This window comes from Lithobates pipiens, unplaced genomic scaffold (assembly GCF_037356315.1).
Source record: "Lithobates pipiens isolate NorthernLeopardFrog02 unplaced genomic scaffold, aLitPip1_a1.2 Scaffold_19, whole genome shotgun sequence".
In the NCBI taxonomy this organism is placed as follows: domain Eukaryota; kingdom Metazoa; phylum Chordata; class Amphibia; order Anura; family Ranidae; genus Lithobates; species Lithobates pipiens.
Genome location: NW_027507764.1, coordinates 580379527 through 580391889, shown reverse-complemented (window position 1 = coordinate 580391889; position 12363 = coordinate 580379527). Strand labels below are relative to the sequence as shown.

The following is a 12363-nucleotide window of genomic DNA, read 5'->3' as shown; positions in this document are numbered from 1 at the left end:
ATACTGGTTCACAAAAAGTGCCCCCTTAGTCAGAGATCCCAGGTGCGGGATTATGGAATTTCTACCCTCCCCTCTATAAATGACCTTTAATGAAGGATGCCGGGAAACTAAGGTTCTCCTTCTCTGGGGGAAGGTATCTAGAAGACCCCTTTACTGGTTCCATGGGGTCCTTCGTCATACTAGTCCAGGGGTCCGGTGAGGGACTGATGGGGTTAATAGTTCTCTGTGGTTTTATTGTGGACCGGACTTAGAAGGGGGGGGGGGGGGCCACAGGATGAGTCAGAGGAAACGGGGCGCGGGGGAGCCACAGCTAAAATTATCCGGAATCCCTTTAATGTGCTGGGAGAATTTTCCCACACTCGGGGCCCCGGGGGATGGGGGAGGAGGGGGGGTCTGAGGACCCCATTTGACATTCAGAGAAGTCAGTCATAGCGTCTCATGTGAGATTACAAGCTATCCAATACTTTTTATTTCATTTTAATGGAGTTGGGAAGGTTTAGAATCCTCCGGCGGATCATTCCGTGTCCCATTGGGGGGGATTTCCTGTCTTGGGGACACGACAGGAAGTGAGAGCAATTCTCTCCAGAGGGGGCGGAGATATTCTCGGGTCACCGTGACAGTCGAGATTCCCTCACCTATATATAAAGTTTTGGATTTCCCATCACTTGCAGATTACGTGATCCCCCCCCCCATAAAGAGGACCTGTCACCCCTTATTTCTATTACATGATCACCCCATAAAGAGGACCTGTCACCCCTTATTTCTATTACAAGATCCCCCCATAAAGAGGACCCGTCACCCCTTATTTCTATTACATGATCCCCCATAAAGAGGACCCGTCACCCCTTATTTCTATTACATGATCCCCCATAAAGAGGACCCGTCACCCCTTATTTCTATTACATGATCTCCCCATAAAGAGGACCCGTCACCCCTTATTTCTATTACATGATCCCCCCCATAAAAAGGACCTGTCACCCCTTATTTCTATTACATGATCCCCCCATAAAGAGGACCCGTCACCCCTTATTTCTATTACATGATCTCCCCATAAAGAGGACCTGTCACCCCTTATTTCTATTACATGATCCCCCCCATAAAGAGGACCTGTCACCCCTTATTTCTATTACATGATCCCCCCATAAAGAGGACCCGTCACCCCTTATTTCTATTACATGATCTCCCCATAAAGAGGACCTGTCACCCCTTATTTCTATTACATGATCCCCCCCATAAAGAGGACCTGTCACCCCTTATTTCTATTACATGATCTCCCCATAAAGAGGACCTGTCACCCCTTATTTCTATTACATGATCCCCCCATAAAAAGGACCTGTCACCCCTTATTTTTATTACATGATCCCCCCATAAAGAGGACCCGTCACCCCTTATTTCTATTACAAGATCCCCCCATAAAGAGGACCTGTCACCCCTTATTTCTATTACAAGATCCCCCCATAAAGAGGACCCGTCACTCCTTATTTCTATTACATGATCCCCCCATAAAGAGGACCCGTCACCCCTTATTTCTATTACATGATCCCCCATAAAGAGGACCTGTCACCCCTTATTTCTATTACATGATCTCCCCATAAAGAGGACCCGTCACCCCTTATTTCTATTACATGATCCCCCCATAAAAAGGACCCGTCACCCCTTATTTCTATTACAAGATCCCCCCATAAAGAGGACCTGTCACCCCTTATTTCTATTACAAGATCCCCCCATAAAGAGGACCTGTCACCCCTTATTTCTATTACATGATCCCCCATAAAGAGGACCCGTCACCCCTTATTTCTATTACATGATCCCCCATAAAGAGGACCCGTCACCCCTTATTTCTATTACACGATCCCCCATAAAGAGGACCCGTCACCCCTTATTTCTATTACATGATCTCCCCATAAAGAGGACCCGTCACCCCTTATTTCTATTACATGATCTCTTCATAAAGAGGACCCGTCACCCCTTATTTCTATTACATGATCCCCCATAAAGAGGACCCGTCACCCCTTATTTCTATTACATGATCTCTCCATAAAGAGGACCCGTCACCCCTTATTTCTATTACATGATCCCCCATAAAGAGGACCCGTCACCCCTTATTTCTATTACATGATCTCCCCATAAAGAGGACCCGTCACCCCTTATTTCTATTACATGATCCCCCCATAAAAAGGACCCGTCACCCCTTATTTCTATTACAAGATCCCCCCATAAAGAGGACCTGTCACCCCTTATTTCTATTACAAGATCCCCCCATAAAGAGGACCCGTCACCCCTTATTTCTATTACATGATCCCCCCATAAAGAGGACCCGTCACCCCTTATTTCTATTACAAGATCCCCCCATAAAGAGGACCCGTCACCCCTTATTTCTATTACATGATCTCCCCATAAAGAGGACCCGTCACCCCTTATTTCTATTACATGATCCCCCCATAAAGAGGACCCGTCACCCCTTATTTCTATTACATGATCCCCCCATAAAGAGGACCCGTCACCCCTTATTTCTATTACATGATCCCCCATAAAGAGGACCCGTCACCCCTTATTTCTATTACATGATCTCCCCATAAAGAGGACCCGTCACCCCTTATTTCTATTACATGATCCCCCCATAAAGAGGACCCGTCACCCCTTATTTCTATTACATGATCCCCCCATAAAAAGGACCTGTCACCCCTTATTTCTATTACATGATCCCCCCATAAAGAGGACCCGTCACCCCTTATTTCTATTACATGATCCCCCCCATAAAGAGGACCTGTCACCCCTTATTTCTATTACATGATCCCCCCATAAAAAGGACCTGTCACCCCTTATTTTTATTACATGATCCCCCCATAAAGAGGACCCGTCACCCCTTATTTCTATTACATGATCCCCCCCATAAAGAGGACCTGTCACCCCTTATTTCTATTACATGATCTCCCCATAAAGAGGACCCGTCACCCCTTATTTCTATTACATGATCTCCCCATAAAGAGGACCTGTCACCCCTTATTTCTATTACATGATCCCCCCATAAAAAGGACCTGTCACCCCTTATTTCTATTACATGATCTCTCCATAAAGAGGACCTGTCACCCCTTATTTCTATTACATGATCTCTCCATAAAGAGGACCCGTCACCCCTTATTTCTATTACATGATCTCCCCATAAAGAGGACCTGTCACCCCTTATTTCTATTACATGATCCCCCATAAAGAGGACCCGTCACCCCTTATTTCTATTACATGATCTCCCTATAAAGAGGACCCGTCACCCCTTATTTCTATTACATGATCCCCCCATAAAGAGGACCCGTCACCCCTTATTTCTATTACATAATCCCCCCATAAAAAGGACCTGTCACCCCTTATTTCTATTACATGATCTCCCCATAAAGAGGACCTGTCACCCCTTATTTCTATTACATGATCCCCCCATAAAAAGGACCTGTCACCCCTTATTTCTATTACATGATCCCCCCATAAAGAGGACCCGTCACCCCTTATTTCTATTACATGATCCCCCCCATAAAGAGGACCTGTCACCCCTTATTTCTATTACATGATCTCCCCATAAAGAGGACCTGTCACCCCTTATTTCTATTACATGATCCCCCCATAAAAAGGACCTGTCACCCCTTATTTCTATTACATGATCCCCCCATAAAGAGGACCCGTCACCCCTTATTTCTATTACATGATCTCCCCATAAAGAGGACCTGTCACCCCTTATTTCTATTACATGATCTCCCCATAAAGAGAACCTGTCACCTCTTATTTCTATTACAAGATCTCCCCATAAAGAGGACCTGTCACCTCTTATTTCTATTACATGATCACCCCATAAAGAGGACCCGTCACCCCTTATTTCTATTACATGATCCCCCCCATAAAGAGGACCCGTCACCCCTTATTTCTATTACATGATCCCCCATAAAGAGGACCCGTCACCCCTTATTTCTATTACATGATCCCCCATAAAGAGGACCCGTCACCCCTTATTTCTATTACATGATCCCCCATAAAGAGGACCCGTCACCCCTTATTTCTATTACATGATCCCCCCCATAAAGAGGACCCGTCACCCCTTATTTCTATTACATGATCCCCCATAAAGAGGACCTGTCACCCCTTATTTCTATTACATGACCCCCCCCCCCATAAAGAGGACCTGTCACCCCTTATTTCTATTACATGACCCCCCCCATAAAGAGGACCCGTCACCCCTTATTTCTATTACATGATCCCCCCATAAAGAGGACCCGTCACCCCTTATTTCTATTACAAGATCTCCCCATAAAGAGGACCCGTCACCCCTTATTTCTATTACATGATCTCCCCATAAAGAGGACCCGTCACCCCTTATTTCTATTACAAGATCTCCCCATAAAGAGGACCCGTCACCCCTTATTTCTATTACAAGATCTCCCCATAAAGAGGACCTGTCACCCCTTATTTCTATTACATGATCTCCCCATAAAGAGGACCCGTCACCCCTTATTTCTATTACAAGATCTCCCCATAAAGAGGACCCGTCACCCCTTATTTCTATTACATGATCCCCCCATAAAGAGGACCTGTCACCCCTTATTTCTATTACATGATCTCTCCATAAAGAGGACCCGTCACCCCTTATTTCTATTACATGATCACCCCATAAAGAGGACCTGTCACCCGTTATTTCTATTACATGATCCCTACATAAAGAGGACCCGTCACCAATCGTCGGAGCGAGAGCAATAATTCTACCACCAGAACCTCCTCTGTAACTCTAAACTGGTAACCTGTAAAAAATGTTTAAAATTGTGGCCAATGGAGGTTAAGTCTCGTCGTTTTTGTCACCGTTCCACGAGCGTGCGCAATTTTCGACGCGTGACATTGTTGGGTATCTATTTATTTGGCATAACATCAACTTTCATATTTTACCAAAAAAAGATTGTGTTATATAATGTGCTTTTTTTTTTTTTTGCATTAAAACTCATTAAAGTGTGTCACCCCCCCCCCCCCCCCAAAAAAAAAAAAAAAAAACTGCGTTTGAGAAACCTGCTGTGCAAAATACAGTGTGACATAAAAAAAAATTGCAACGATCGCCATTTTATTTTCTCTTTTGGGGGTTCTAAGTAATTTTCTAGCAAAAAACTTTTACTTGTAAACAAAAAGTGCCAGAAAAGGCCTCCAATGGGATAGAGTTGGCAACACCCCCCCCCCCCACCCCCACCACCCTGGATGACGCAAAGAGGTTGCAGGGTGACCCCGGGGGGGGGGGGGGGGGGGGGGCGGGGTCTGGCAGGGGGGGTGTACACCAGATTGCCCGTCCCGCCTCTACAATAACATTTTGCAGACAGTGTGTGTGTGGCTTATCCGGTGACCGCAGTGTCAGGTATTCCCCCGAAACTCCATTACAAGTCAAAGTACAGATCACCGTCATCATGTGATACTAAGGAGGGGGGAGGGGGCTCCGCATTATTATCTCACAATGAGGATTTCATTCACAAGAGCCTCTTGCGGGCAATTCATGAACTTTTTACAAGTCTGCATAAATAAATGCTACAAAGTTACAATGTACAGTCTGGGAGATCACTAGCGGATAACGGGCACCAGGCTTTCCAACACTCAAAACCATAGACCAGCACTGGAAAAATGGTCAAACGTTTCCATGATTAAAACAGAAAAATGCCACATTTGGCCACCAGATGGCATTTATGATGAAATTCTTATTATACTTAGCACCATCTAGTGGGCAATTGTGGTATTTTCCATTTTAAATCAATGAAAACTATTCAACCAGCACAGGAAAAATAGTCAAACGTTTCAATGTTTAAAACAAAAAGTACCACACTTGGCCACTGGATGGCGCTGATTTTCAAATTCCTATGATATTTAGCACCATCTAGCGGGCAACTGTGGTATTTGCTTTTATTTGATTTAAAATAGGAAAATACTACAGTTGCCCACTAGATGGTGCCAAATATCATAGGAATTTGAAAATCAACTCCGTCTAGTGGCCAAATGTGGCATTTTTTTTTTTTTTTTTTTTTTTTTTTTTTTTTTTTTTTTAGCCATTAAGACATTTCACCATTTTCCTGTGCTGGTTGAATGGTTTTTATTGATTTAAAATGGAAAAATACCACAGCTGCTAAATGTCATAGGAATTTGATCATCAGCGCCATCCAGTGGCCAAATGTGGTATTTTCTGTTTTAATCATTGAAACATTTGGCCATTTTTCCTGTGCTGGTTGAATGGTTTTATTTGATTTAAAATGGGATTCAACCAGCACAGTAAAAATGGCCAAATGTTTCAATTAATAAAACAGAAAATATCACATCTGCCCATTAGATGGTGCTATGTATCACATTTCTATGATCCTTAGAACCATCTATTGGTCTAATGCTGTATTTTACATTTTTAAATCATTGAAAACCATTCATCCAGCACAGGAAAAATGGTCAAATGTTTCAAAGCTTGAAACAGAAAATATCACATTTGGACACTGGATGGCGCTGATTAGCAAATGCCTATGATATATAGCACCATCTAGTGGGCAACTGTGGCATTTTCCATCTTAAATCAATGAAAACTATTCAACCAGCACTGGAAAAATGGTTAAATGTTTCAATGATTAAAACAGAAAATACCACGTTTGGCCTTCAGATGGTGCTATGTATCAAATTTCTATCATTTTTATAGCGCCATCTAGTGGGGAATCTATAGTATTTTCCATTTTAAAACAATGAAAACCATTCGCACAGCACAAGAAATAGCCTAAAAACATTTGTTTTTTGTTTTTTTTCCCCATACACACAGAATGAATGTACTTGGGCTGGGTGAATTGCTCTGTGAATTGTTTTTTGTGTATATACCCCCAATGTGTATTACTAGTAGCCTTGTTGCATTATGTCGGCACAGGCTTCTAAGGCTTCTGTTGTTTTAGTGGGAATTGTTACAAAGGTTTCCAATGTTCTAATGCCTGGATGTGATGTGGAGGTGTCTACAGTTCCCCCTGTGGTGACAAGTGCCATGTGTGTGTGCTTCCCAGGGGGTAGTATAGATACTTCATGAGCCTGTGCAGATATAATGGGGCACAATAGATTCCCCAGAAATGTTCCCTCATCCTCTCGCTCTGTATTTTGGTAGGAGGTGGATTCTTGGGGTGATGTGTTGCGGCGAGCTGTATAAAGGGGAATTATGCGCTCTGCTATTAGAAGAGATGAATGCTGTGTATTAGTGAAGATTCAATCGCTGACTGGCAGGGATGAGAAGTATTGTTACAAGTGGCCGGACCTGTTTGGGGACCCTGAATGCCCCATGTGGCCCGTCCCTCTCGCCCGTCCCCCTCGCCCGTCCTCTCGCCCGTACACAGAATACTGATCAACAGGACTGCCGGTGCTTTAAAGCAACCAGAACGCAGGTGTAATCCACAGATATACAGTATGAGCAATCCAGATAAAGGTGTGATCCTCGGGGGAAGATATTGTCCTGCACACAGATGACTTCCTGTCTGTCATATCCAAACGTTGTGTCTCAACTACAGAGCGTACAAACAGTGTATACATACAGAGCGTACAAACAGTGTATACATACAGAGCGTACAAACAGTGTATACATACAGAGCGTACAAACAGTGTATACATACAGAGAGCACACATGGTACATACACACAGAGCATGCGCATGGTACATACACATGGTACATACAGGCAGAGCATACACATTGGAACGTACATATGCATTGTAACATACACATGGTACATATGCATGGTACATACAGGCAGAGCGTACACATGGTACATACGCATGGTACATACGCATGGTACATACAGGCAGAGCATACACACGGTACATATGCATTGGTACATACACATTGGAACATACGCATGGTACATACAGGCAGAGCGTACACACGTTACGTACTCATTGGAACATACACATGGTACATACGCATGGTACATACAGGCAGAGCGTACACATGGTACATATGCATTGGTACATACACATTGGAACATACGCATGGTACATACAGGCAGAGTGTACACATGTTACATACTCATTGGAACATACACATAGTACATACAGGCAGAGCGTACACACGTTACATACTCATTGGAACATACACATGGTACATACAGGCAGAGCGTACACACGTTACATACTCATTGGAACATACACATAGTACATACAGGCAGAGCGTACACATGGTACATACACACGTTACGCACGCAGAGCATACATATGGTACATAAAGTGGGTGTGCACATGACAGGTATACAGGTACATATGGTGTGTGTTATATGTAGTAGTCACACATACATGTCTGCAGACATTCCTGGGATGGAGCCGCTGACAATCCTACAATCTGCAGAACACTCTAATATCTCAAAAAGCCTAAAATGCATCACATAAAAAAAAGTGCCGTGAAGGTCGGAGTATTAGTCGGTCGGGTCGCTCCCCTGCGGGAATGACGCGCGTTAATTCTGTGCGCACGACATGGAGAACGCATTGGCGTGATCCCGAAATAAACGAGCGCTCCGTGCCGGCAGGTATGAGAGGGAACTCGGTGTAAATATTTTATAAATTGTAAATCTTGAATAATAATAATATTAATTTATTATTATTTATTATTATAATAATTATTAAGTGTAATAACTTAATATGTTTAGTAAATAAAGCGAAAGACTCGGATTATCCTGCTGGGAATTATAGCTGGAAATTGTTTGTACACAATATTACCCCCCCCCCCCCCCCCCCCGTGTGCTGTGATCTGGACGGTGTGCGGAGGTGTCGGTGTGCTGCACTGTGTGCTGGGCCGGCCCCGGGCTCGGTGTGAAGTTGCAGCAGCTGCTCTTCTCTTGTCACTTTAAGAGGTCGGCCCTGAGGAGTGACCCCGCTGTGGGTTTGGCTCTGACTGGCTTTTTGGGATCTGACCGAGCATGGGTATGTGTATGAGAGAGAGACACACACAGGGGGCCAGGGGGAGAGACTGAGAGAAGAGAGAGACTGAGAGAAGAGAGAGACTGAGAGAAGAGAGAGACTGAGAGAAGAGAGAGACTGAGAGAAGAGAGAGAGACGGAGGAGAGACTGAGAGAAGAGAGAGACTGAGAGAAGAGAGAGAGACGGAGGAGAGACTGAGAGAAGAGAGAGGAGGGAGAGACGGGGAGAGACAGAGAGGAGGGAGAGAGACGAGCGAGACGGAGGAGAAACAGAGAAGAGAGAGACTGAGAGACACAGAGAGAGAAGAGAGAGGGAGGGCGGGAGAGACCGGCAAATCCAGAGACTGCTGAGAGTCATTAGAAGAGGAGACTGTCCAGGAGAGAAGAGACGGTTCTAGTCCTGGAGAAGAGGTGCTCTATTCCTGGAGACAGTTATATTGGGGAGTAGAGGGACAGATTGTGATATATTGGGGTGACAGAGGAATAATTTGGGGTGACGGGGATAGATTCGGACACTTTGGGGTGACGGGGAGAAGAATAATTTGGGGTGACCGGAATAGATTCGGACACTTTGGGGTGACGGGGAGAAGAATAATTTGGGGTGACGGAGGAATAATTTGGGGTGACGGGGATAGATTCGGACACTTTGGGGTGAGGGGGAAGGGACAGCAGACACAGAAGCCGGTCTCGCGGACGGGTGACTCGCCATGGCCAGCTTTAATTTGCCCCATTTGCCCCCCGGTGCCGAGGAGAAGGACTTCATCCAGGCGTACGAAGACGTCCGAGAGAAATATAAAGGTAATTCTTTCATTTCTCACAGACTTTCTATGTAGATCACCTGTGCAGGTTTTTACGCTGAGATTACTGCCTGCGAGGGGTTAATAGGAGGGGGGGGTGTGCCTCTGCCCCCCCGCCCCCCCCCCCCCCCCCCTACTCAAATATGGATATATACATTGCAATGGGACATACCTGGCCGGCAGGTGACTCTCCGCTGGGTGACAATGCCGGCTCCCGAGGCAAAGGTCACATACTGGAGATCAATAGAGGAGGGCGAGAGACGGGGGCTGACCTGTACAGAGATAGTGCTGTATACAAGAGACTGCTATGTATAGAAGAGAATATAGACTAGAGTGTGTATAGAAGACTGTATATATGGGACTGTACTGTATAGAGACTGCTATGTATATATGTATGGGACTGTACTGTATAGAGACTGCTCTGTATGGGACTGTACTGTATAGAGACTGCTCTGTATGGGACTGTACTGTATAGAGACTGCTCTGTATGGGACTGTACTGTGTAGAGACTGCTCTGTATATATGTATGGGACTGTACTGTATAGAGACTGCTCTGTATATATGTATGGGACTGTACTGTATAGAGACTGCTCTGTATGGGACTGTACTGTATAGAGACTGCTATGTATATATGTATGGGACCATATTGTATAGAAGAGACTGTTCTGTATATATGTATGAGACTGTACTATATAGAAGAGACTGCTATGTATATAACAGAATATGGACGAGTGTGTATAGAAGAGACTGCTCTGTATATATGTATGGGACTGACTTGTATAGAAGAGATGGCTATGTATATATGTATGGGACTGTACTGTATATAAGAGAATATAGACTAGAGTATGTATAGGAGAGTGCTCTGTATATATACCTCTATGTGAGATTACACTGTATAGAGGAGAGTGCTGGGGAAGGTGTGTCTCCGGGGTGGGGGTGACCCCTATATAGAGAATTTGGGGTGCAGGCCGGTGTGACACGTGCCTTTCGGGGGCCATCAGGAAGTGACATTTGGTTCTGGTTTTGGCGGTCTGTGCGGCACACGCCGGGAATGAAATATAAATAGTTCTATTACTGGAAGGGGCTGTGAGCAGAGCGCAGGAGACACTTCTCTAATACCAGGACTCGCATGTCTGTGTTCTCCACACCGTCCAATCAGAGCTCAGGAGACACTTCTCTAATACCAGGACTCACATGTCTGTGTTCCCCCACCCCGTCCAATCAGAGCTCAGGAGACACTTCTCTAATACCAGGACTCACATGTCTGTGTTCCCCCACCCCGTCCAATCAGAGCTCAGGAGACACTTCTCTAATACCAGGACTCACATGTCTGTGTTCCCCTACCCCGTCCAATCAGAGCTCAGGAGACACTTCTCTAATACCAGGACTCACATGTCTGTGTTCCCCCACCCCGTCCAATCAGAGCTCAGGAGACACTTCTCTAATACCAGGACTCACATGTCTGTGTTCCCCTACCCCGTCCAATCACAGCTCAGGAGACACTTCTCTAATACCAGGACTCACATGTCTGTGTTCCCCTACCCCGTCCAATCAGAGCTCAGGAGACACTTCTCTAATACCAGGACTCGCATGTCTGTGTTCCCCCACCCCGTCCAATCACAGCTCAGGAGACACTTTGGGGAATGAGAATTATCGGAGTCGTTATGTTACGGGTTTCCCTCCAATGATCTCCCTGTCTGTGTCATTCTCATCTCAGATAGTGGATGGTCAGGAGAGAAGATAAGACCATTCAGGGGCCACACTGGCCCTCCAGGGGCCCCACAGTCATCTGTTCACAGTCCCACATCTGTCACATCCATTGGCAGCCAATAGGAGGTCTGGAGTGACTGATCTGCTGGTGTATGGGGCCCCTGTATTATAAACCGCAATCACATCCAGATACAAATGTATTACTTTATATGGCTACAAAGAATCAAACTCCTGGAATTTCCTTATCTGAGGGATTTCCCCCGGAATGTACCCCCCTCCCCCTCCCCTCCCCCAACACACACACCTGTAATGTCAGGAGATAACAGTGAGTGACCCCCCCCCCCCCCCCCCCCAAGACAGACCATGGAATACATTGCAGAACCTAACACCCCATTACCCCACACTGAGATCTCTTCCATATCAATGTATAATAATAATAGTGTGTGACTGTGGGGGAGGGGACATTAGAGTGTAAGCTCTTCTGGTACAGAGACCGATGTGACTGGCTCAGAGTTCTCTGTACAGCACTGCAGTGTATGTCAGAGCTATAGAAATGTATAATAATAATGTGTGACATTAGAGTGTAAGCTCCTGTGGTCAGAGCTATAGAAATCTGAGGGGTATTAGATGTATATAGAGGCCCTGCCATGTATCTCACCCACCTCTGCCTGGGCACCCCGCCGTGTACGTACTACTATTCCTGTGGGTGAGCTCTCAGACCGGATGTCTGGCGGTATAAATAGGCGCTGGAGGAGCGCGGTAAATAAATCTGACATTACGTCTGAGAGTAGAAATAATATTCCAGAGGAAGAGATTTCCTCCCGACTTCTCCACTGCTGGAGACCCGGCCCCGTGTGTGACCAATCATCTTCCACAATCACTCATCACAGAGAACTGGCTGTGTGGCCCCAGCAACCAATGAGATTCCAGGAGTC

The 12363-nt window shown here is 45.4% G+C and overlaps 1 protein-coding gene across 7 annotated transcripts in view; it reads left to right on the top strand.

The window, feature by feature from the left end:
• PLEC (plectin) overlaps positions 1 to 12363 on the top strand; it is a 278960-nt gene that overhangs the window by 108756 nt on the left and 157841 nt on the right. For 2 of the 7 annotated variants that reach the window (XM_077493426.1, XM_077493424.1), the window contains exon 1: positions 9528 to 9719. The exons of the other annotated variants lie outside the window; for them this stretch is intronic. In XM_077493426.1, the coding sequence (XP_077349552.1) occupies positions 9629 to 9719 (91 nt within the window). In that variant the 5' untranslated portion in view covers positions 9528 to 9628. Of the gene's footprint in view, positions 1 to 9527; positions 9720 to 12363 lie in introns of those variants that run through there. 7 annotated transcript variants of the gene reach the window in all.